At 36.0% G+C, this 27,114-nt stretch overlaps 1 protein-coding gene across 1 annotated transcript in view; it reads left to right on the top strand.

Moving 5' to 3' along the window:
- The first annotated feature begins 1,315 nt into the window (after nt 1-1,315).
- The window catches only part of CDKL2 (cyclin dependent kinase like 2), a 36,481-nt gene continuing 10,682 nt past the window's right edge, over nt 1,316-27,114 (top strand). Inside the window, exons 1-12 of the mRNA XM_036022212.1 lie at nt 1,316-1,795; nt 3,967-4,165; nt 7,558-7,752; nt 9,974-10,152; nt 11,264-11,376; nt 12,471-12,610; nt 16,044-16,132; nt 18,414-18,549; nt 19,535-19,833; nt 20,427-20,520; nt 23,258-23,381; nt 23,600-23,706. Of these exons, the coding sequence (XP_035878105.1) occupies nt 3,998-4,165; nt 7,558-7,752; nt 9,974-10,152; nt 11,264-11,376; nt 12,471-12,610; nt 16,044-16,132; nt 18,414-18,549; nt 19,535-19,833; nt 20,427-20,520; nt 23,258-23,381; nt 23,600-23,706 (1,644 nt within the window). The 5' untranslated portion in view covers nt 1,316-1,795; nt 3,967-3,997. The remainder of the gene's footprint in view (nt 1,796-3,966; nt 4,166-7,557; nt 7,753-9,973; nt 10,153-11,263; nt 11,377-12,470; nt 12,611-16,043; nt 16,133-18,413; nt 18,550-19,534; nt 19,834-20,426; nt 20,521-23,257; nt 23,382-23,599; nt 23,707-27,114) is intronic.

Here is a 27,114-nt window from a genome sequence, read left to right as displayed (position 1 = left end):
TTGTAAAGTTGCAAAAGCAAAATATGTTTGCATTTTTGTCAAGTTTCATGCCCCCAAAACCTGGATTTGCCACTTTATAAAGGGAATCTGCCCCTATATCCTATAGAGGTAACAAAATTGAGAATGCCCCCACCCCAACTTGGTTACAGCAAAGAACAGAGCTAATTACTATATTAAAACGTATCTTGGATCGACCAAAGAATTACATTCTTTCCATATCCAGGTCCCCGGTCTGGTCAGTATTACAGGTTCAGGAACTAGATTTTAAGCAGTTTGACCATGGTAATCAAGCTGGGAGATTAATTCATGCTAACCAAACTCATGAAAATTTAATTTATAAACCAAACATTTATTTCTTAGTATATAAAATGGAATTAATTCCTTAGTATTGACTATGGATATAAATATCTGCTATCCAGAGTACTCTTCTTTGGATCAAGATAGAGACCAAATATGATTATAAAATGTTTAGTTTTCATGTTTTGATGTGAAAATAACAGTTCTGAAGGCCTCCTCACTGCAGGGGAATGGCCTAAACTCCAAATTCGTTGAAAACGAGGAAAACTTTGTTTCTTTGACCTCATCATGTGCATGACTCTGACCTACCAATCCTACCTGGTTATATATGGATCGAGATCGTCTGTGCTTAAAGATCGGAACCCCCAACTGTACCCTATTTAGCTGCCATTGGCCAGTGTTGTTCATCTCTTCTAGGTCTCCAACCTTCCTAGCCCATTTATTTCATTCATGTTATCTCCATTTCCCTCATCTGCAGTGCCTAGGTTATCCTCAGTGTCCCTCCTAACGTCAGTCCTGTCGTCACCCACCTACTTTAACCTTGACTCACCCATTAATCACCTCCTAGACTGATACCCTCATCCCCTACCTGGCCCAGACTGGCCACAACGCTCACACCGAACCTTCCCTAGTAAGGACTTTGGGGGCTACTCCCCTCCCCCGCCGGGAAGCTGTGGGAAACGCTTCATCGCGCTCTTTGCATGGTCTCCCTTTTCCATTTTTCCCCCAGTCCTACAAACCACTATCACTTTTACCCTCTCGGTGAGCACCATAATCGTCTCCCGGGCTCATTAACAAGGACAAGTCTCCCGGGGAAGGCAGAAAGGTATCTCCTTACTTGAGAATGTAGTTGTGTCCAGAAGCTGCCGCGGGCACATCAGCGAACAGAACCCGGGCGGAGCCCAGGTGTAGGGGAAGGGTGGTTGGCGCTAAGCCAATCATAGCTCATGACGACAGGGCGCAGCCAATCAGAATACGGGATGCTTGGCGCAGGGTAAAGACCCACCCCCTTGCAGCTGGGTGGCCAACGCCTTCGCCCAGGGCTAGCTGGTACAGAGCAGGTTCACAGAATCCAGGGACTGGGCACCTTCCGAGCTGGGAAAAGGTGCCCTCCCACCCCAACTAATTTCTCTACAAGCCTTGGTTTTAACAGGTGTCGGTGCCTACCGTGGACGCATTCTTACCTGGGCCCTATCTCTCTCTGGAGACTTTGTGCCTATGGTTGGCGGCGGAGTGAGGTCGTTGCCTTGACGACGACAGCATGCGGCCCGTGGTCCTTCGATGTGTGAGCTTGGGGCGGGCCGAGGCCAATCTGCCTCCGTGCCTGCTTCACCTGGGACCCGTGACTGTGTCTGCTTAAGGAATCGTATTAGCACTAAAATTGGTAGTTTGCTAATCAGCATCCTTTATACCTGCGAGCGAGATGAATTTCAGCTCACATTTGTTTCCAAGTTGAAAACCTTTGGGTCTTTACACGTGAGAGGATATTAAAGAAACAGTAAGTATATACTTTTAAAGTCTTATATTATCTCGCTTTCATGTGTAATAGATTTCAATCTCTTTAACAAAATAAATAATTAGCATTATTTTACTCTAAATTAAATGGTTGGTATTCTAAATTGTTGGTATTGGAACCATATGCTTAACGTGGCACACATCCAGAAATACCACATTGCCAAATTGGCAGGGTTCGTTTGTATTACCCTTACATTCAGGAGTAGAAGGCATGAAAACTTACGGTTCAAGAGTGTTTCAGGAAACAAGAGGCTTTTTAAGCTGTGATACTTTTCAGGTATTTGCAGGGAGTGCCATTTGAAAAATAGGTATGTTCAATGTGCTGTGACCCGGTGTGCAGGTGGCTGCAAGAATAAATTTGGAGTAGTCAACTTACATAATGTTAGCTTATGATATCCTTCAGAACATCTTAGATGTGCTTAAGCTAATTTTAATTTCATTTACTTTGCATTTTCAAATGTTGAGGATACCAGTTGCAAAATGTTTTTAAATGATGCAGGTTATAGACTCCATCTATGTTTGTCCTTGACATGATAAACCTAAAGTGTGGTCTTTGATAAAACATACTGTCTTAGTGAAAGGAAAAATAATTACGGAAAGAAGACATAAAGTTACATTGAGAAGTTTTTTTCAAACACAGACATTTTCTTTGAAAATAGTTAATAGACATTAAATGGAGGTTAAAACATCAAATGTATGGAAAGTAGTGTTGGAGCACTGCTGTGTAAAGAGTTTATAGAAGAACCTATTATCAAAGCTGGTAGTAAAAAAGTGAAATAATTTGAGTTGGTGGTGACTAGGATTTATTTTCATTCACCCCCTCACCCCCAGATCAATCTCTGGTTCCATGTATGTCTATATTAAAAAGCTCTAAGTTATTATGTGTATAATGCTAAAAATGTATTCATTGGATTATCATAGTTTTCTACAATGAAGAAGATATTTGTATGGTCTTTCTCATCAGTGTATCAAAAGGGAAGCAAGTAAAACATCACAATTCACAATCTGGGTAAATTAGTCTTAGATTGCCATAAATACAAAATGCAATAGTTGAGAATATTTTTCCCTAAGTTTTATGAATGAATGTTTTTGTATTGTTGGATTTGTAAAAATTTACCTATGAGTCATCATTTGAATACATAGTTACCTAAAGATATTTTTTATTCCTCAAACTTTTAGGAACATATTGGGGTTAAGAACCATGTTTTTTACTTTTTGGTTCTAGAATTTAATTGCAACACTAGATTTAAAAATGAATTCAACTTTGAAATTGTAAGTTATTAGCCTTTATATTTATTTCCTGGCAATAAAAACTTACGAATTAAAATCTGTCTGTTTTTGGGCTGAAGAGATTTTTTTTCTGGGTAAAATAAGGATTTTATTAAGATTGTCTTTATCTAGAAAATCACATGTAGTGGGAATATAAAAGAATTTTAAACACAAAATTCAAATGATCATTCTCATAGTGACTAATCATTAAAAGGAGTTTTGAAATGCTGTATTTGGTACTACTATTTCATTTGAAAAAATCTACCTATGTACTGTGATGTCATTGCTGTTATTTTGTAAATTAAATATAGGAATTTAATTACTATAGTAAGAAAAGTAAAGGAAAAAAGTTTATTAAAGATTCTTAGTGTTTACTTGGTAAGTGATCATTTTGTCAACAAATGTTTTTCCCAATTCAGTAAAGAGTGTATAAAAATTTTCAACTTTGATCTTTTAATCTTGATGTAAAAAAACATTACACATGATCTTCATGAAACCAAATTCACCTGTGCATTTTTCACCTTTGAGTGAAAAGAAATTGTGTTTTTGTAAAGTGAGCTATAATTGTTTTGTACTATAGTTTAAGTATTCCTATATTTGAATTAAAAATATATTGAATTTCATTAACATGACATTTAATCATTTAAATTTAAAGTTAATGGCTTTAGTTATATTGGTGATGCCTATTATGAAATGGATATGAATATTTTGAAAACATAACTTAGAATTGAAAACCATAAGAAATTGTGAGACGGCAAAGGAGAGCCATCAACTCAGTGACTGCTCTAACACAGAAAACAAGTTGGGGAAGAACTAATTTGCTGAGAGGGTAGGGGAAATCAAACATATTCAGCATTATTAAGCTCTATGTTTTGGTTTCTACAGCAAGAAAAAATTCTCCTGGTTTTGAATCAAAATGGAAAAATATGAGAACCTAGGATTGGTTGGAGAAGGGAGTTACGGAATGGTGATGAAGTGTAGGAATAAAGATAGTGGAAGAATTGTAGCCATCAAAAAGTTCTTAGAAAGTGATGATGACAAAATGGTTAAAAAAATTGCTATGCGAGAAATCAAGTTACTAAAGGTGAGTAAATACATATATTTTGTTTAAAAATGAGTTGTTTCTTGATCAAGATTACATTTTTTGGGAAAAATACTGTTTAAAGTATAAATTTCTTTTGTGACAATAAATAAAATGATTATATATGAACATTCATTTATATCATGAATATAAGCATAATTTTTAAACTATTTGTTGCTTTTCTCTATATCTACCTGCCTATCTACCTACCTACCTAGCTAGATAGAGCTAGCTAGTTATCATCTGTATTGGGACCACCTCAAGGCTCAGTGATTCACTAGGAGGACTCACAGCACTCAGCAATCACTGTGTTCATGGCTATGACTTACCACAGTCAAAGGATGTAAAGGAACATCAGGAAATGGAGAAGGCACATGGAGTGAATTTCAGAGGTAGACCTGTTACAGGCTTCCAAAAATCCTCTTCTAGTGGAGTCACGCAGGGCACACTTATTTCCCCCAGCAAGGAGTTGGGATATCATATATGAAATATTGTCTACCAAGGAAATTCATTAGTGACTCAGTGTGCAGGATTTTTATTGGTGGCTGGTCATGTAGTCACCTCTGCCTGGCTTGTACCAGAATTCCAGACTACCAGAAGGAATGCAGGTATTCAGTATGAACAGTACTGTTTGTACATTGTTATCAAATCTGGAGATGAAGGAAACCCTCCTGAAATCCAAATTCCTAGGACTGGCTAAGGGCTCACTTTGCAAGCAGGCCAGTCTAAGGATAGCAGTCTCAAGCTAGCTATGTTAGCTCATCTCCCTCCTCTCTCCCTCTCTCTCTCTGTCTCTCTCTCCCTCTCTCTCTCTCTCTCTTTCTCTCTCTCTCTCTCTTTTTAATCTGTCTCATGAGAAGTTTATCAATTTTATTTATATTTAGCACCAATGTTTAGCTTTATTGATCTTCTCTATTATGTATTTCTTATCTATTTCATGTTTTTGTTCTTTAGTTTTTCATTCCTTTTACTTATTTTGGGTGGGTTTATTTTGTAGTTCTTTTTCCTAACCTGTTGATATAGGTGCTTATTTCTTATATTTCCAGCTCCCCTGCCCTCATTAATGCATTTAAGGCTATAAATTTCCCTCTCAGAACAGTTTTGGTATGTATCACAGAAATTTTGATTGGCAGTTTAAAATATTTTCTTATTTCCCTTAATTTCCAAACATGTGGAAGTTTCCAACGTTTTCCTCCCCTGGTTTTTTACTTGTGACACAATTGTTCTGTGATCTGAGTATATACTATGTAAGATTGCATTCTTTTGAAATTTCTTTATATGTGCTTTTTGGTTCTGAATATAGAAAACAGAAATAATTCATCATGTGCTTGAAAAGTATTTCATTAAGTTAGCTTTAGTACCAGCATTTATGAAATCTTCTAAATTCTCACCAACTTCTTTGTGTGTGTGCTTGTTCTATCCAGTACTGAAAAGAAAATGTTAAAATCTTCCTCTGTGATTATTGATTTCTCCTTTTTTCATTGTAATTCAGTTAAGGTTTAACTTTATAAACAGAAAGGCCATATTATTAGTGTAGAAAACTATTTTGAATTTATATGTTCATGTTGAATCAAATCTTTTATTTTCATGGAATAGCTTTATTATAGTAGTGTTTTTTTTCTTAAAAGTCTTTTTTGTCTGAAACTAGTAAGTTACACTAGTTTAATTTTGGATAGCATTTGCGTAGTATATTTTTTCCATTTTTTTACTTTCAGTTTTTCTCAGTCCTTGTTTAGATGTGTCTCTTGTGAATATATAGTTACATTTTGATTTTTATCGTGTTTTACAATCTTTGCATTTCAGCTGGAATAGTTAGTCCATTATATACCTGTAATATAGTTTCTGATATATTTGGGTATAAATCTACCCAAATTAATATATACTATTTGTCTTACTGGTTCTGTATTCTTTTATTCTTTCTGTCTTTGGATTGATTATATTTATCATTTGCTTTCCTCAAATAATTAGAAAATTATATATTTTTCTATTTTTTAGTGGTTACCCTACACATTTATTAAAGTTTAACAGTATCCAATACTTTTATCCTTCTTCCAAACCTTGCAATACTTATGTTTGGTTATTCTTTTTTATATTTTATGCTAATATTGTCATATATTAACCCTTATATATATTTTTACACACCAGAAAACATAACTATTATTAAGTGTTTGTTTAGGTTTATTTTTACTGCTTTCTTTGTTCTTCCTTCTTTTCTTCATTTAAGATTATTTATCTGTGATCTCTTCTCTTGTTAAAAAGCTCCTTAGTGAGGATTTACTGTAGATAAACCATTTTTAATTTCCATGAAAATGTCTTCATTTTGTAATTATTTATGAAGGATATTTTTGCTGGGTATGGAATTTTAAGTTAGCGATTATTTTCTTTTAACAAAATGAAACTAACATTGTTTTGTCATCTGGCTTCCATTGTGGCTTTTGAGAAGTCAGCTGTCAGTCCAATGGTTGCTCTTTTGTAAATCTGTTTTTTTATGTCTGGATTTTTTCTTTTTAAGATTTTATTTATTTATTTATTTATTTTTAAAGAGAGGGGAATGGAAGGAGAAAGAGGGGTAGAGAAACATCAATGTGTGGTTGCTCTCACATGCCCCCAACTGTGGACCAGGCCTGCTACCCAGGCATGTGCCCCCACCAGGGATCGAACTGGCATTCACAGGCCTGTGCTCAATCCACTGAGCCACTCCAGCCAAGGCAGGATCTTTTTTTTTTCCAACTTTTTATTGACATATACATATAGAAAAGTATACATATCATAAGAATATATCTGGATTTTACAAAAACTGAACAACCCTATGTAACCCCAATCTAAACTAAGAAAGAGAATACTAAAATAACCCCAGAAGTACCCCCAACCCCCATGCCTTCTTCAGCCACTGCTGCCTTTGCCTTCCACTCAGGCCAAATCTATCCTGACTGCAGTCGGCGTAAGTTAGTTTTATTTTCTGGAAACTATTTTCTGGAAGGTTGGCTTTTGTTTTGTTTTGTTTTGTTTTTCCTTTTCGGGGTATGTCACCAACTTTGGAGAACTCTGCTCTGCCAGCTTTGTGGCCACAGATGATCTCTTGGTATCTTCCTAAACCTTGACTACATTGGCAGTTTCATCTCATTTGTTGTGGGTAGGGGTCATAGATCCTACCTGGTTTCATCCAAGATGGAACTCTATTTCTCTTTCTCATTGGCTTTACTGTGCTCTCTGTGAGGATGACAGAGCAATGTGAATCTTTTAACTATAATTTTAAAAACAGACTATATGTTTATAATGTATACTGTTTGTGCATTTTATTTATGTCTTTCTTATGCTAAGATCTATTTTATATTGTGACTAATTGCTAATCATTTGATCTTATAAAAACTATTTTTGCATTTTTTTAATAACAGCAACTGAGGCATGAAAATCTGGTGAATCTTTTGGAAGTGTGTAAGAAAAAAAAACGATGGTACCTAGTCTTTGAGTTTGTTGACCATACCATTCTTGATGACTTGGAACTCTTTCCAAATGGACTAGATTACCAAGTAGTTCAAAAGTATTTGTTTCAGATTATTAATGGAATTGGATTTTGTCATAGTCACAATGTAAGTATTTAGTTTAAATAATTATTTTGCTAATGATTGACCCTCCAGATACCAGTCATGTAACTTAATGAGATACTTGTTTAAAGTTTGGACCGGTAAAGTCATAAAAATGAACTGTTACTTTGGTATGGCCGGTTTTCATGTGTCACAATACATGTATCCTTGCCCCTGACATTTTATTAGGAAAAGTTTAGGCCATAACTGAAAAGTTGACAGAGTGCCTTGAACACCCATATACCTACCACCTAGATTGTATACTTGTTAATATTTTGCTGTATTTTTATGATGTATTTGTTTATCCATTCATATACTTATCTATCTACTAATGTCTTATATATGTATCCATAAGTAAATTATCAATATCAGTACACTTCAACTCTAAATACTTCAGCCATGCATATTAACTATAGTTTCATATTTGCTTTTTTTTGAGATGACATTTACTGAGTGAAATGCACAAATTGTAAGTGATAAGTTTTGACAAATGTATACACCCAAGGATCCATGTATATGTTCGCTCAGATTCTCTCACAGAGCTGTGCAGCATAAAAATCCCTGTTCTTACCCTAGAGTCTATCACAATGATTTTATGTTCTTTGTGTATCATATAAAAGCACCTCTAGGTAAAATGATGCAAAGTGCAAAATGAATCACTTAACACACTTATTCTTCCGGTTTTACAAAATATTTTAAATGACTTTTTTTTGTGTGATTATAAAAGTAACAGATGGTAATGGTGGAGGTGGGGCTGGCCCTGTGAGCTTGCCCTGGATGTCTAGGATGTAATGGAAGTTGGTAGCCTATGCAAAATGCTCAGCAATGGCAGGTTGCCATTTAGGATGCTGGTACTCTGAAAGAGTTTTAAAAATACATATATTTTTATTTTTTTTCAAAATATAGTCTTCTTGTATAAGAGAATTAGGTGTAATATTTTGTTTTGCCTAACTATAGAATTTTTAGTATTCTCACTTATTGTCCATATTTTCTCTTTTAGAAACCTTGATCTCTGACCTTGTTGACCCTCTTTACATTTCTAATTGCCTGAGTAATGCCTCCACCTAGGTGCTTGGCAATCTACATAAAAGCCCTTGTGGCTAAAACTAAAATAATCATTCCATCAAAACTAACTTTTTTTAGACTTTAATTTTTGGTAATGAAGCCACCATTTTTTAGATTTCTAGGTTTAAAGAAAATATCTGAGATTACTTCCTAAGCTCTATGGGTAGTTGATTTAACATATTTCTTTTTTTCCTTTTTTTTTTAAAGATTTTACTTATTTTTTATTTTTAGGGAGGGAAGGGAGGGAGGGAGAGAGAGAGAGAGAGAGAGAGAGAGAGAGAGGGAGAGAGGGAGAAACATCAATGTGCGGTTGCTGGGGGGTATGGCCTGCAACCCAGGCATGTACCCTGGCTGGGAATCGAACCTGGGACACTTTGGTTCCCAGCCTGCACTCAATCCACTGAGCTACGCCAGCCAGGGCTTGATTTAACATATTTCTAAACTATGTCTCTTCCTTTCCATTCCTCTGAGCACCAGCCCGATTTAAGCCCTTATTATCTCCTAGTTGTCCCTCTGCTCTTTTCCCTGCCTTTAGTGCCTCTCTCAGACTTAGCTTGTTTATGGCCAACATCTTTAAACACCATTTTGGTCAGGCCATTTCCATGGGCTCCCAGAGCCTTGACAGAAGCTCAGACTTCTCAGCCTGGGAGTTGAGGCATGCTTCCTCCCTAGAGCATAACCTCTGCTCAGGAAGTAACATTTCTCCAGAGTCTCCTGACCTATTTCTATCTGCACCCTTTTCCTGTCTTTGTTACCTTCACTTGGATTGCCCTTTCATTTCGACATTTATCCAGGCCATTCTTAGTGTTAAAGGCCTATCTTACAGCCCACCCCTTTCATAAAATTTTTCCTAGACCACACAATCTTCAGTTATCACTTTACTCTTTTAGTCTTGGGAACAGTCACTAGTTAACAGAAAATTGATTTGGTAATTAGTAATATATATGTCTCATCTAGTATCTTTGTTTATATAAAATCTTAAGCATAAACATGTCTTGCCCAAATGGATTTCAGATTTTGAAGAACCAGAAACAACTTTATATGCTTTTATTTATGTTTATTATGAGGACAAAAACAGTGCCCTGCACATGACAGGTACTCAAAATAATTAATTTGTTTAACTTGACATGCCAATACATGGCATGTCTGTTTTTTGTCTTAGATCATACACAGAGATATCAAGCCAGAGAATATATTGGTCTCCCAGTCTGGTGTTGTCAAATTATGTGATTTTGGATTTGCACGGACACTGGCAGCTCCTGGGGAAGTTTACACTGATTATGTGGCAACCCGGTGGTACAGAGCTCCGGAACTATTGGTTGGTGATGTCAAGTATGGCAAGTAAGAAATCATGGTGGTGGGGGGTGGTTAATATGTTTCTAATACAATAAAATATTCCTCTAACACTAAAAGGAAGTTTTGAATTTAGAAAGCTTTATAAAGTGATTTGTAATTTTGATTCTTCCCCTTTAAAAATTCTTGTGAAACAACGTGGGGTGAGTATACTTATTTTAAGGGTAGGGAAATCAAGGCGAGCAAGTGGTCTGTTTTGTTTTTTGTTTTTCTTATTGTGGTTTGGAAACATATATTATTTTTCACTCATAAAGAGATGTAACATTGACTGGATAAATCTGACCATTGAAATGAGGCAAGGTGGAATGGGCAAGGGTTGGGGTAGAAATAATGGAGTGAAATGTTTTTAAAACATAAATTGTTCCATAAACAAATTTATCAAAGAAGAAGGGATTGTAACTTTTACTGATTTTATAGAAATCTTTAAAAAATATTTTCTATAATTTCTGTTTTCAGAGTACACATCCTTTAATATTTCCTTGATTACTTTGAGTTCTGATTTTATGGCCATACTGTAACTTTTATATCATTTTATAGTTCAGCTAGGACCTTGAGCAATTTCAAGGTAGTTGTCCTTATGTTAATCATGCCAGCACATTCTTTAAGTTCTTGTGACTGATTTTAAAGACAGTTTTTCTATTTTGTTCTCCTATTTGCTTTCAGTTCTCCTTCTTGTCACTGTATGTGTCCTTGTGTCCCTGATGACCATCTCCTTCTGGTAGTTTTCAGAATATCCCTCCTTCTGGTGGGATAGACTGATTAACTGGTTAGAGTTATGTGTAAACAAAGAATGAATAGGTTCTAAATGGAAACCCAAAAGGCTTATTTTCAGAATAAAGTACACATAACTGTTGTGACTTTTCAGAAGCCTTTTTTCTCTGTCACATGACTCAAGTTTCTGGAAATCTGACTTAAATAAAATTGAGAATTAGTACTTTAGGCTTATAGGAAAACGTCTTTTCATAGGTAATAGGTAATGTAAGGCTTGCTCCTACTGTTCTCAATACCTAGAATACTAAATAGTAATATGCAAAGCAGATTCAGTCACAGTAAAACACATTAGGATGCCAGATTTTACACCACATTGCTTTTCCTTTAGGGCTGTTGATGTATGGGCCATCGGCTGCCTGGTAACTGAAATGCTCATGGGGGAACCCCTCTTTCCTGGAGATTCTGATATTGATCAGCTATATCATATTATGATGTGTTTGGGTAAGCTTATATATTTGTATTTTAAATGTTAGAGGGTTTTGGTTTCCTATTTTTTTTTTTGCTTGTATTGATTTTACAAAATAGGAAGCAAATAAGAAAACGTCATATATATATATTCATTCTCAGTCTGGCTGTGGTCAGTGTGACTTATGTTCTAATCATGTTCTCGCCCCACTTGCCCTTCAAGTACAGAGCAAAGGTTATACATATCTTCACTTTTATGTTCAGTAAGTCACACATAGAGAGGATGCAAATACTCACTTATTACCTATGGGTCAACAAGCATTTGGTGTTACATGACTATACCCTCATCCTCACCTTCAAATTGAGAGACACAGAGACTTTGGAGGTAGTTTAATCTTGTTGCAGATATGACCTTTGTTAGTGCTTTGGCTAGAATGTCAATGCTAGACTAGCAAAGTCTTCTTAACTTCATGTTGGGAGGTAGAGCTTGGAACAAGGAAATAATGGTAAAATACTTGGGGGCTATCTAACTATTGGCTTTTAAGTTTCCAGGTTAGAAATTCAATAAACAATATAATAGTTTTATGTATATTTTATGCTCAAGTAAGTATTGAAGTTGAAAAAAAAAAGATAAAATGCTCAAGTCAGACCTTAGACATGGTTACAAAATCAGTTGACCAAAAATTGAATTCCTGAATGGTAGGACTGATTTATCTAGATTAGATTTGGGCCATACGACTATTAATATTTTCATTGTTTCAGTCAGCACTTTTTTGCTTTGTTGCTAGAAATGAAGTGCTGGTGGTTATATTTTTAAAAATTATAAAATGTTCTCTATCTCTCCTTTTCCTATGCATCCCCCAGTGTTCACTGGCATATGAACTTCTCTAAATGAGTATGTTGAGATAAGAATGTTCATTTCCCGGAAATGATTTGATTTATGTTAAAACCTCTATAAAGACTGCCAGGTGCCACCGCAGTAAGAGCACTGTCTTCAGCTGACTTCGCAGGCTGAAAGAGCCCCACTTCCATAAGTGGCGTTCAGCTCCTTTCTCTACTCCCCATCACCTGTCTCTGCCATTTCTATCATGATGAATAATGACAGAGATGTGTGCTGTTCTCACCGCCAGGTAATCTCATTCCAAGACATCAAGAGCTATTTTATAAAAATCCTGCATTTGCTGGAGTAAGGTTGCCTGAAATCAAGGAAATGGAACCTCTTGAAAGACGCTATCCCAAGCTCCCTGAAGTTGTGATAGATTTAGCAAAGGTAATCATACTTTTTCTTTCACTAACAGGGAATTTATATTATGGAGACTTGGCCTTTTCTTCTTTTTTTCTTGCCCAGTTGATCATTTAGGTCAACAACTTTGTGTAGGGGGAGGACTGGGGGGCTGGCTTCAGAGATAAAGACCTGAAAATTTCACTTAGGACACCATTTAGGATTAGTTATCTAGCATGTTTTAAGTGTGAAAACATCCTCACAATGATATGTTTCTAATGTTTAACATTTAAAATGCAAGCCTTGTTTAAGTGGGAAAAAGAAGAAAAGCAGGATAAGAAAATGAAAAAAGAGAAGAGTAGTGGGAAGATTAAGTAAAGTGTCAGGCATAGGATCATGACCCCTGGTGTCTTATTAAACAGAGAAGGACAGATAACTACGCTTGGTCTCAGCCAAAAGGCTGACAAGCAATCTGTGGTGTATTGTTAGAGAAGTGTTTGCTTAGCTGTTGAGTTTGCTAAAGCTAATTTACAAATCATCATTCCCTTTGCCTTGTTTGTGATTGAGGAATATTAGGGAGAGTCTCAATGGAGCAAATCGTCTATGGAAGTGGACATTTGGGAATTATTAGCTCAAAAATTCTTATTAGTTAGGATTGTCCTAAAGTATTGGTAGAATAAATATCTCTAAGACACCAGGATCACATAACATTTATATAAGATTTATTTTGCTTTTTAAATTTTCTATGTAGCTCATTTAAAAAATTTAGTGAGCTTGTAACTAATTGTAGTAAGTTCTTAACATAATACATTTCTACTTTTCTACATAATGTTTTAACACATGCAAATATTATCATTGAGACCAGCTTTATGATCTGTATATAAAGTGATTTAAAGGGAATAAAAATGAAATTATTGTCTAACTTATGTCCCCTATAGTAGAAAAATACAACTTTTAAAACATTTGATTGTATAAATTTTCAAACAGAAAAGAGATATAAAGAATAATAGTATAATGAACACTTTTATATTTGTTATCTGACTTCATCAATTAACAGCCTCTTGAACTTCCAGTCTAGATGGAGGGGTAGGTAGCTCTTTAACTGGAATTTTGATCTGTTCTTTTATTGGGCCATATTTCTTTGTCAGGTTTTGACAGCTTATCATAGGTTAAAGATAAACAGAGACTCTTAAAAGAAGCAAGAGAAAAGCAGATAGTTACATACAAAAGCATTCCCATAAGACTGTCAGTTAATTTCTCGAAAGAAATTTTGCAGATTGGATAGGATTGGCAAGAAGTATTCAAAGTGGTAAAAAGCAAGAACCTACAACCTAGATTACTCTATCCAGCAAAGCTATTATTTAGAATTGAAGAATTGAAGGGCAGATAAAGTGCTTCCCAGAGAAGGTAAAGCAAAGGAGTTCATCATCACCCAGCCATTATTATATGAAACATATAAAGGGACTTATACGTTTCCTTATACGTTTCCTTAAACGTATAAGTCCCTTTAAAGGGGACTTATGTAAGAAAAAGAAGAAGATCAAAATTATGAACATTAAAATGGCAATAAATTCACAACTATCAACAACTGAATCTAAAAAAAAAAGAAAAAATAAGGTCAAGTTAAAGGAGTTCATCACTAAAGCCTTATTATATGAAATGTTAAAGGGACTTATCTAAAAAAAGAAGAAGATAAAAAATATGAACAGTAGCCCTGGCTGGTGTGGCTCAGTGATTGAGTGCTGACCTGTGAATCCAAGGGTCACCTGTTCCACTTCCAGTTTAGGGCATATGCGTGGGTTGTGGGCCAGGTCCCCGGTAGGGGGCGCATGAGGGGCAACCGCACATTGATGTTTACCCCTATTTCTCCCTCCCTTCCCCTCTCTAAAAAATAAATAAAATCTTTAAAAAATATATGAACAGTAAAATGACAAGAAACTCACAACTATCAACAACTGAACCTAAAAAAAAATAATGAAAACAGAAACAAACTAAGCAAACAACTAGAATAGGAACAGAACCACAGAAATAGAGATCACATGGAGTGTTATCAACAGAGAGGGCACTGGGAGAATGGCGGAAAAGATATAGGGAATAAGTAGCATAAATGGTAGGTAGAAAATAGACAGGGGGAGGTTAAGAATAGTATAGGAAATGTAGAAGCGAAAGAACTTATGCATATGACCCATGGACATGAACTAAGGGGCAGGAAGTGTGGGTGGGAGAGGGTGAACAGAGTGGAGGAGAAAAAAGAGGGGAAAATGGGACAAATGTAATAGCATAATCAATAAAATATATTTTAAAAAGAAAAGAACAAAACTAAGCAAACAAGCAGAACAGTCATAAATATGGAGAGCATTTGAAGGGTTATCAATGGGAGGGGGAAGGGGGAGAATGGGGGAAAGGTGCAGGGATTAAGAAGCATAATTGGTAGGTACAAAATAGGGGAATGTTAAGAATAGTATAGGAGATAGGGGAGCCAAAGAATGTATATGCATCACCCATGGACATGAACTAAGGGGTGGGCGGATTGCCAGATGGAAGAGGGCTTACTAGGTGGAGCGAGGCAAAGGGTGAAAAACTGTAACAACTGTAATAGCATAATCAATAAAATATATTTTAAAAATTAAAAAATAAAACAAAAAAACAACACTTTTTTAAAAATTAAAAAGAACAACCTCTTGGCAGTCTTCTTTCATTGAACTACACCCTGCTTATATTTTTTTCAGCATTTTGAAGCAAATCTCAGATATTATCTTTTTGCACCTATAAATACCTTAATTTTATGTGGAACTTTTCTTGTTTATTTACAGCTGCTTTTTGAGTCCCTTTTATTTTTACTGGCATTGAGTGGTTTTAATTAATCAGAATAAGACCTGCATTTCAATAAAATCATCTATGTAAAGTATCTAGCACAATAATAATCATGGAGAAGGTCCTTTCCCTTCTATTCTGCAAGAGCTTTAAATTTTAAAAATTCACACTAATTCCTTAATATCATAAAACATCTAATCAATGCTCAAATTTTATTAATTTTCTCATAATTTTGTATAGTTTAAATTAGGACTCACGTGAAGTCTACATATCAAACAATTAGTTATATCTTTTTAAGGTTCTTAATTTATAAGCTCATTTTCATTTCTTTTTTTGTTTATTTAAACCCTGCCATTTATATATGAAGAAACTATGTTGTTTGTCCCTTAGAACTTCCCACATAAATGTAGTTTAATATGTTGCTCTGTGTTCTGTATTTTTTATAAATTCATAGTAGAGCTTGAGCTTGATCAGAATGTCTGGTGGTCTTCCTTTTTGTGATTAGCAACCATTGGTGGTCTTTGTATAGGTTTGTGTTTCATTCTTTATCATTTATTATAGCTGTTTAAAATTCACGGACTATAAAGAGATATTTTCTGTACTTAGAAATTGAAATGTAGGCAGTTTTTTAAAAAGTATGAGATGTATGTATTCTTTGGTTTTCCAGAAATGCTTACATATTGATCCTGACAAAAGGCCCTTCTGTGCTGAGCTCCTGCACCATGATTTCTTCCACATGGATGGGTTTGCTGAGAGGTATAGTACTGACTCGTGTTTTCCAGGTCACCTCAGCCTCGAGTTGGAATAAGATCTCCATAACAGTAACAGACAGCATTTCTCTACCCAGCTACTTTTATAGGATCTCAAATATGTACCACTTTACTTCCATTCATTCTTAGCAACTATGGAACTTGTAGGAGTGGTCCCCTGTATTCACTAAGTTAGAGTTTTTGGTTTTCATGAAGCAGTGCCTCCCTACTCTTCTTTCTGTCTTCCTATGTGGTGACATGTGCCACTCAGGTCACTGATTTCTGTGTTGCTACCAGCTGTGTGATGCCATCATCTTGGGTGCTGATGCATTTGCAAAGTTCCATCTCCTGTTGCTGCCAGACTCACACCACACCAGTCCTATGACACTGATGATATGCTGGAGACTTTGGTGTGCCAGCCCTGTGGGGGCCAGAGCTGTGGGCATGCTGTCTTGTGCTGTTGAGCTGCTGGCATCAGTGCGGCTGAGAAAGCAAGAAAACAGTGAGATGAGTGGCAATGACATAGCTTTATATTTTTACAAATCTACTTAATATCTAGCTTAGTATAAGATACCTGAGTTCTCATATTTACTTCTACATTCAATTAGTTGTGATGTGGTATGTTGTTTGAAATTCATTCTGACCTCATATAAATATGTTGTTGGAAAATGGGGGAGTGTTTTGAAAGCTTTTTTAGATAATTTTGGGCATTCTTCTTTGACTCTACAGCAAAAACTTTGATGCTGTGCTAAAACTTGCTAGTTTCTTAAACTTTAAGAAACTTGGTAGTTTCTTAAATGTTAGTTGTGGTATCTGAAACCATATCATTGAGTTTTTTTACTCTGTTACATTAAAATCCATCTTATACTGCCCTGGCCAGTGTGGCTCAGTTGGTTGGAGGTCATCCCATAACCAAAAGGTTTCAGGCTTGATTAGCAGTCAGGGCATATATTGTACCCAGGGTGTAGGTTCGATCCCTGGCCTGGGTGCATACAGGAGGCAACCTGTCGATGTTTCTTTCTCATGTCAGTGTTTTCTCTCCCTTCCCCTCTCTCTAAAAGCAATGGAAAAAATGTTTTTGGGTGAGGATTAAAAAATTAAAATCTATTTTGTACTTATATCTTTTACCTATGTATACTTTTGTAATATCAGACATTAGTCATTTGGAAAATACTGTTTTACTGTTACCCATATCTTTAAAATGTTGACATATTTACCTGGCTGGCGTAGCTCAGTGGATTGAGCGTGGGCTGGGAGCCAAAGTGTCCCAGGTTCGATTCCCAGCCAGGGTACATTCCTGGGTTGCAGGCCATAACCCCCAGCAACTGCACATTGATGTCTCTCTCTCTCTCTCTCTCTCTCCCTTCCCTCTCTAAAATGAATGAATAAAATCTTTTAAAAAAATGTTGACATATTTAATTATATAATATCAAGAAGTCACATTCTATCTTATTAGAAAAGCCTTTAAATATTGGGCATCTGCTAAGCTCACAGTAGTGGATACAAGTTTAACAGAATTCTAATTTTACATTAAAATTTGAATTTTATTATTGACACAAATATTATCAATTGTTTTCCTTGAACTGATAAACTCCTTTATTATTATTTTTTTTTAAAGAAAGTTTCTGTCAAATACCCCGAGTCAGAACGACCATAGTTTTTCTGTCAGTCCTTCCTTCAAGTAAAAGAGTTGTCCCATGAAGAAGTGGCTGGTTTGGTTTGTGTCTCAGACAGACAGACAGACAAAGCTTTTCTTAGGACAGCCATGGCATTTCAGTTGGCGGCCGAAGTGCTTTTTGCATATTCTCATTTTATCACAGAAACTATGAAAAAAGACATGTGCTCAAGGATTTAGACTTAATAAAATTAGTACTTTTTTACTGCTTTACCAGGGACATCCTTACATAAAGCTAGCTATGAAAAAGGCAGTGACTGCCACTGGAGTTTGGTGCCCCTGCTTCAACCCCTGCTGCGGAGCCCGCAGTTCTATCCACCATGGCGTTTAGACCGTCAGTGCAGATGTTAACACGATGAAAAGGAAGTCTCCGTATTACGCTAAGAATAGCTTTGACTTTTTGAACCTCCTGAAAGGTTTTTAGTGATTCCCAGAGGTGTATGAACTACCTTTTCAGGACTGTAACCGAGGCCATAATTTTTTTCATTTTAAATAACATAGCCTAGTTTACTACTCAATTTTTAAAAATAAGTTATCTTGAAAATCAATTTTTTTCCCTTGATTTATCTATCTCATACAATGTTATCTTATTGACAAATGTATTTTCATGTAGGTTTTCTCAGGAACTACAGTTAAAAATACAGAAAGATGCCAGAAATATTTCTTTAGTTAAAAAGTCCCAAAACAGAAAGAAGGAAAAGGAAAAAGATGACTTCTTAGGCGAGGAGAGAAGCACACTTGTGGTACAGGTAAATGTCCATGTTTTAATGTGTCTTAAATTTTAAATTTAATAGGTCCTTAAGTTTTAGAAAGAAAAAAATGAAGATTAAAACATTTTCTGAGTGGTGAACAAGTTAACTTTTAGTTTCTTTGTAAAAAAGTAGCGTCTTTATAGATATTATGTGTTTGAAGAATCTTAACTTATCATGTAGTGAGTGCCTACTGTGTACCAGCCCGTGCAGCAGAGCTTGTTGGGGAATCGCACTCACCCAAAAACATTTAGACACACGTGTGTGCACTCACATGCAGATACATGGGCACAAACACACACGTGCACCATTTTCCCCTTAAATGGCAGGAGAGAAAATAACATTATTAGAATTTTATATAAAGTGTAGCATTTTAAAATTGAGATTTGGATATGCAATTTATTTGAAGTTTACGTTTTCCTGGTGTGTTACCCAGAATTGGTTCTTGGTAAGGTAATTCAAATCTACCACCCACCCACTCCCAGTTTTTCAAGTGAACCCAAGCAGAGACTTTTCAATGTTGTGTTCCCTGACTCTGAATATGGAAGAACGAAAGTGGGTGTGCTGGGTTCCTCTTCCATGTTTTTTCCCAGTTCAGTATATACAAAGTAGAAATGTATGTAGTATAAATGTGATCTGTACAGGGTGGGGCAAAAGTAGGTTAATAGTTATGCGTATGTGAAGCACAGTTTATTCTTGTATTTTATTTATTAATTATTGTATTATTTTCCAGAGGAACAACTGTAAACCTATTTTTGCCCCACCCTGTACACATCAGAGTTAGTGTGAATTGCATTTCCACTCAAAATGTCTAACCAAGAATCTTGGGTTTAATTTTAATTTTATGGGTAGAATAAAGAAAACAGGGGCACAAAAAGGGGATATCTGTGGAATTCTGCTTTAGTTGGCAAGTACTTTGTAGGCAGAGGGGATTTTTCATTCTTCTCAGGTCACTAATGTTGTCAACATTTTTATTGATGGTCAGGATTCCAATGCTGATCCCAAAGTTAAGGATTCTAGAGTATTTAAAATAAAAGGGTCAAAAATTGATGGAGAAAAAGTTGAAAAAATCAGTCGAGCTGCAAATGCCAGCTGTCTCCATGACAACGGGACTAGCCACATCAAAACAGTGCCTTCAACAAGCCTCAGAGATGGCAGCAATAGCAGCGTGGACCACACGAGGAATCCGGGCCCGGCAATTCCCCCACTTGCACACAACCTTTCTGCAGTCGCTCCCGGTATTAATTCTGGAATGGGGACTGTGCCAGGAGTTCAGAGTTACAGGTATGAATTAAGAAAATAAGAAGAAAAATTTATTTAAGGATATATTTGCAAATTGTAAGTGATTGTCAATTCAGCCCCATTGTGTTACTCTCAGGCTTCTGAATGTTATTCATTCTTGGTAGGTTGCTGTTTCAACAGAATTTTGGCCTATGTAATGAAAATTATTCACATTTAATCAAAAAATTAACTTGAGTCCTAAGAAATTAGGATTGTATTGTTTAAGATGAAGAGAATCTACAGCTATTTAGTCTAATAACATGAAAGGAGGTTGTCATAATGGAACAGATAATTGGTTTTGAGGGGCTGTTGCTGCATGGTATGGCTACGGGCATTCAGTGGTACAAAGAAGCTCCTTTGGGAGTTTTCCTGAAAGGAAGGTGATGTATTTTGTTGAAGTTGGGGACTGGGTGAGCAGCATGAATTTAGTAGTACAGGACAGAACGTTTCACCAGATCTGTGCTCATAGTACATTTCCGAGTAAGCATTAACTTCTGATTAAACTGCATGTCACTTGGTGCTATGTAATTTGGTTTTGTGCTTGAAAAATAATAACCGCTGTTTCTAACTTAAATTTTGTGTTGCTGTTGTTACAGAGTGGATGAGAAAACCAAGAAGTATTGTATTCCATTTGTTAAACCAAATAAACATTCTCCACCAGGCATTTATAATATTAATGTGACCACATCAGTAAGTGAACTTTTTTCTGTGGTAGAAGGGCAAGTCATTTCTAGAGTTTTATTAATGTTAAATATAATAGTGAAGAACTAGAATTTTATTTGGAGACAGATCATAAAATGGAACCTTAATTATACATATATCTTTCAAGCCTGCCATAATCCTAAATGTGAAAGTCTTAAAGTTTAAATAAGTTTTACAAAGTATTATAAGCCTGGAAATTAAAATATAAGATGTTATTAAAATGACATCTATTTTAATTCCTTATGTAATAGTAAATTTTCTTAGCCTAATGCTTGGCGATCAGTTCTTTTGTAAGAGTAGAGGAAAAGATAAATTGTCTCATCTCACCACTAGGTTTTTGGTGAAAGTATTCTATTTCTTCATTTAACATATTCATTGATTATCTATTATGTATAAGACACTGAAGATGAATAAGTCAATCTTTCTCTTCAAGAAGCTTGTGGTCAAGTAGAGGGTCAGCCAATTAAATCACAGTGTCAGATTGTAGAAGTAGAAGCACGTACAAGGTTCGTAGATCTTCTCAGGCTTCAAAGGAACATTATTGTGTTCAAGATAGCTTCTTTTTAAAGTTAAAATATCTGCACTATTCCATTTCAAATCCTCCATTGGTTTCTCATCTCTGAGTAAAGCCCAAGTCCCTGAATGACTCACTCCTTATCCATCTGTCCCATTCACAGCTACTCTCATTCTTGATCAGTCCATTCCAACCACACTGAGTTCCTTGTTATTCCTGGAGCATGGCCAGACTTGCTCCCACATTTAGGCTTTTGCACTTGCTTTTTCTTCTGCTTCAGAACGTTCTTCCCCTGGTTAGAACATTCTTCCAAAAAATTTGCTTTTTTTTCTCTTACATGAAACCTTATTATGTACTCTTCCCTAATATTATAACTCATTTTTGTCTTCTTTTACTTTCTATCTCTTCACCTTGCTTATTTTTTTCCAGTATATATACTTAACATTTTTTATATTCTCTTATTTATGTATTGTCTGTCTCCCCCATAGAATGTAAGCATCCAAGACAGGAATTTGGGCTTTGTTTCCTCACTGCTCTGTTCCACACCTAGAATGGTGTCTAGCATGTTGAAACTGCTTAAGAAATATGAATGAATTTTTCTGCCAGAGGAAGAGAGGTTTGGACATACTCCCAAAAGTGTATTTTCTCACCATTTTCCTTCTCTACTTTTTGATTATCCCCAGGACTGAAAAAATATAGCCTTTCTTTTCATCTCTCATGATTTGGACATTGTATTTGTTTATCTTTTAATTCTTCTTAGCCTACAATTTCTGTACCCATAGTACATTCCTTTTGACATACCCTACCTTTTGGTTTCTTTGTGGGTATTTTGTTGTACATTCCTGGTCTGCTTTGGAAGATTATCTTGCTCAGCAAGGCTTTTCAAAACAGCTGGCTCAATACTGCTTTTTGGGAACTGATATCACCCTCCTTTTAGGTATTGCATAACCAACACTGGCTAGTAATTTTAGATATTATTTCTGTTTGTCCTTCTTTGGAAGAGGCGATCAAAAAAGGGGGTAAAAATTAGTGGGGAGAAGCCCCACTGGGAAATCAATGGAGGCAGAACTAAGTCTAAACTTTCTTCTACTTCTCAGTTGAAGGTCAATACCCCTCTCCCATGCTTCATCCCCTGAATCTGAGATGTGAATAAATACACATTATTATAAACATTTCTTATGTATTTTATTTGCCACTCCTTGAATGTGTAAATTGAGTAGTTTCAACTCATTATTTTTTTTTATTTGCAGGTAGTTTTTTTGAACTGATTATTTTTATTTTGTAGCTGATTTGAACCAATAGCCTTAACACGTATTCTATTAAAAGAGCAAACAGAAACATCCAAAGGAAAGAAACTCAAAAACTCACTTCAGGACTTTCTAGGAGGCAGAGTGGCATAATTCACAGGATATTAAACTTCAGACATCAAGAAACCTCAGTGGCTTAATGCTGTCATTATATGTGTTTGTGTGTGTGTTTCATATATACATACATGTGTACATACACATACATATATGATTTTGTTATTTATAGGTTTTTTCTTTTAGCAGATCACACACTCTTCCTATGTATCATCTTTTTTGAAAATGTGGAAGAGAATGTAGAATTTTCTGTCATTCTCAAATGAGACAGATTGGAAAAATGACAAATTCATAAAGGTGCAGAGTTGAAGTGCTACTGCTGTTCTTCATGTTATAATTTTTCAGACTTTATCAACTATATGGTAAAAATACTAAGAAAGATTAGAAAACTAATTGGAGCTATAGTTCCTTATTTTAAAAAGGAGTAAAAAGATTATATTGGGAAAGCAAAAACAAGCTAGGACGTGTGACAGGTGGCAAGATGAACTGTCCCAAATGAGCTACTCTATGCTGAAAAGCTCAGCAAGTGTCATAAGCCCTCACCTTGCCAGCCTGATGCCCATCTTTAACATCATACCAATTGGCGGTACTTAACTGAAGGCTGGGAGAGGGAGAGGAGAAACATCAACCAATAACCCACTTGTTAGTGATTTGAATAGATTTACTGAGGAAGAGGTTTGAAATAATTAGGTGAAATTGTTTTGTGTGTTATTGATGTTCTTCAAATTTTGTATTATTGTAGACCTTCAGTTACATAAATTTTAGGGTATAAATGTAGTAGTTACAAAATGGGCGAGTCCAGCTTACCGAGAAGCTAATTCACTTGTGTTAATCATCCTGATGATATTAGGTCACTAGTGAAAAGAGCCTACTTCAGGCAAATAGGAAAAGAAGAGAGTACTCAAAGACAGATGTCCATTTGCCTGAATTAAACTATAATCATCTCCCTGAACTAAGAGCCTTGGAAGGCATAGGTATGTTTATAATGCTCTTACTTTTTCAGCCCTTCTATTTATATTATTTAAAGTTGTTAAATGAACAGAATATTAAAAATTCATAGTAACTTTACATATTTAAGTATGTAAATGTGTACAGACTTATGTACAATAAGTCAACATAGAGGGATATATATAGAACGTGAAAAACTAATATGTCTAATTTTTGCACTGTGTTTATGGTTGTTTTTATTCAGCTCGAAATTCCAGGCTAATAAGGAAAGAGAACAAAAATCTTCCAGAATCTCGAATTCCTTCTCTGGCTGCTATTGACTTGCATGCCTCCAGTGTTGCATTGCCTCAGGTACAGAAATACTCCTTGTAGGTTGGGTGGAGCTTGGGTCTCTCTCATAATTTCTATTAAAGTATTTTAGGGAGTGTTTGCTGTTAAGTATTGAGAGGGTTTGTTGGTGGGATCTATAGAAAGTGTGTGTGTGTGGCCTAGCTAATGGCTTCCACAGGTTTTGTGGTGGCTTATATTATTTCATTGTATTAGCTTCAGAATTATAACCTGTCTTTCTTTTTATAAGTATATTTTATTGATGGTGTTATTATAGTCATCCCACTTTTTCCCCCTTCCCCTTCTCTGCTCAGAACCCTCTTCCTTCCAGCAGTTCCCTGCCTTAGTTCATGTCCATGGGTCATGCATATAAGTCCTTTGGCTTCTCCATTTCCTATACTGTTCTTAACATCTCCCTATTTTGAACCTACCAATTATGCTTTTTAATCACTGCACCTTTTCCCCCATTCTCCTCCTCCCCCTTCCCAGCTGATAACTCTCCAAATGAACTCCATATCTGTGATTCTATTCCTGTTCTAGTTGATTGCTTAGTTTTTTTCTTTTTTAGATTAAGTTATTGATAGTTGTGAATTTGTTGCCTTTTTAATGTTTATAGTTATGATCTTCCTTTTCTTAGATAAGTCCTTTTAACATTTCATGTAATAATGGCTTGGTGGTGATGAACTCTTTTAACTTTACCTTCTCTGAGGAGCACTTTATCTGTCATTGATTCTACATGATAGCTCAGCTGGATAGAATAATCTAGGTTGTAGGTTCTTGCTTTTCATCACTTTGAATACTTCTTGGCAGTCCCTTCTAGTCTGCAAAGTTCCTTTTGAGAAAGCAACTGGTAGTCTTACAGGAACTTCTTTGTAGATAACTCTCTGCTTTTCTCTTGCTGCTTTTAAGGCTCTGTCTTTATCATAACATTTGGCATTTTAATTATCATGTGTCTTGGTGTGACCCTCTTTGGGTCCAACTTGTTTGGGACTCTTTGTGTTTCCTGAACTTGTATGTCTATTTCCTTTACCAAATTAGGAGAGTTTTCTTTCATTGGTTTTCAAGTAGGTTTTCTTTTTCTTGCTCTTCCTCTTTCCTTCTCGCATCCTATGATACGGATTTTGGCATGTTTGGAGATGTTCTAGATTCTTCTTATACCATCCTTGTTTTTTTTTTTTTTATTCTTGTTTTTCTTTCTTTTCTGGTTGAATGTTTATTTCTTCCTTATGTTCCAAATCATTGATTTGAATTGTGGTTTTCTTGCCTTCACTGTTGGTTCCCTGTAAATTTTTCTTTATTTCACTTAGTGTAACCTGCATTTCTTCCTTTATGTTGTTGCCATGCCCAATGAGTTCTTTGAGCATCCTAATCACCAGTGTTTTGAACTCTGTGTCTGATAGGTTGGCTACCTCTGTTTTGTTTAGTTTTTTTTTTCGGGGGTGGGGGTTGTTTGTTTTTTTTCATTTGGGCCATGTTTCTTTGTCTCCTCAGTTTGGCAGCTTCCCTGTGTTTGTTTCTGTGTATTAGGTAGAGCTGCTTTGATTCCCTGTCTTAGTAGCATTGTCTGTTGTAGAAAAGGCCCCTATAAATTGTGTGAGGCAGAGCCTTAGGTAATCACCAGGGTGGGGCAACCTGATTCATCTCTTTGTGGCTCTGGGAAGGGGAGAGGCTTAGAGAGGGGACAATGGCACTGCCTGGCTCCTGGAGGTTTGCCCTGCACTTGACCCATTTCCAGTCATGTCACTTTTCCCCGTATGCAACTGGCACCCTTTCAGCTGTTGCCCTGGTGTTGAATCCCAGAGTGGGTGGGTTTGTATACATTTTGAGACCATGTGGGCACTTTAAGAGGAGTTTCCTGAAAATCTGGCAGTTTATTCTGCTGCCTCAACCCCCACTTGTTTTTATAGCCAGAAGTTATGGGGATATATCTTCCTGGTGCTGAAACCCTGATCTGACCTGGGGCTGGGATCACTCGCTCCCAAGGTATCCTCCCGATTTTTATCCACTGCACATGAATGTGGGACCACCTGTGCCTGATCTGCTGCCGCCGCCACCTCTCTGTGCCACACCACGTCTCCTGCCTCTCCTGCCTATCTCCACATCTCTGCCCCTCCTGCCCATCTGGATGAATGTGGTTTCTTTAAATCTTTTTTTTTTTTTGGACTTCAGTACAGTTTGATTTTCTGATAGTGCTGGGTGTCATTGTTTTGAGATTTAGTTTTAATTCTTTTTGTGGTTTTGCAAGGAGATGAAGTGTGTTTACCACGTTTGACCCTGCACAAGATCTGGGAAAAACCACTGTTCCTGGTGGTGGCCAGTGAGGCAAAATATCCACCTATAACTCATCTTTCATTCAGTGAAACTCTGAAATTGTTTTTATTCTTTTACAATGTATTGTCTGTTTGACACTTTAACATGGATGGAGTCCATCACCTTGGGGAAGAGATTTGCTACTTTCTGTAGATATCTTTTTCTATAATTTATCTTAACTCTTAAGAATGTTGATGTTTCTGCTACTTTTATATCAACAACAGTCATATCACTCATTTTCACATTAAGGAAACTGGCCAACTTTTTAATCTTCTGAGCCAACCATAACTTGCTACAAGCTTTGCATATGTGTCATTGTACTTTCTGTTTACTTTATCAAATTTCTCACCTTTGCCTAATGCTTAGAAACTTTTGTTTTTGAATCAAATTTTCCATCCTCATTACTTAAGTGTTTTAATTTCATAGAGAACAACTATATGTTGCTTCTTTATATATGTGGATGCTTTTTTCTATTGTTACTCCTTAAATAATTCTGTGGAGCTCTCTAAACAAGGGGGATAATATTGTTGGGGATAATTACAGTTAGTTGCCCAGTGATGCTGAGAAAAAGTTTTATTGACTGCTATGTTTTGCCTCATCCCTTGCCAACAATTTCTATAGCAACATAATCAAAACTAAACAAATTCCTCTTGTGTGAAAATTAATCACTGTCACAAATTTTGCATTTATGACTGTAGAGCCTCAGCAAATTCCTTGTATACTTCTACAGTTAAGTTTAATGTGGATTGTAAAGGTGCAGAAATTTTCACTTGCTCTTTGAGAGAGTGCACCATTGTCAAAACCACTTTTGGGGTTGACATGAACATATCTAGTTTCAGTCAATGGAAGAAAAGGCTTTGGCTGCCTTCACACTTCTTCAGTATTTTTATTTATTGTTTTGAACTAATCTTTTTATACATATAGACTGGTTCGGCATTTTTATTCTCAATTTACTTGTTTAATTTTCAGTTGTATTTGAAATACAATAAAAAATAAAGTAAGTGTAGTGAAAAGCACAAATTAACACCAAAATAACACAAGCTTATGCATGAACAGTGTGAATGAAAAGAGGAATGCCAGGAGACCAAGAGCAAAAGACCGTCTGGCAGGAGCTGTCTCTTA

Source organism: Phyllostomus discolor, chromosome 1 (assembly GCF_004126475.2).
Source record: "Phyllostomus discolor isolate MPI-MPIP mPhyDis1 chromosome 1, mPhyDis1.pri.v3, whole genome shotgun sequence".
Lineage (NCBI taxonomy): Eukaryota > Metazoa > Chordata > Mammalia > Chiroptera > Phyllostomidae > Phyllostomus > Phyllostomus discolor.
Note: the sequence above shows the minus strand (reverse complement) of the source record. Positions and strands in the feature narration are given on the sequence as shown.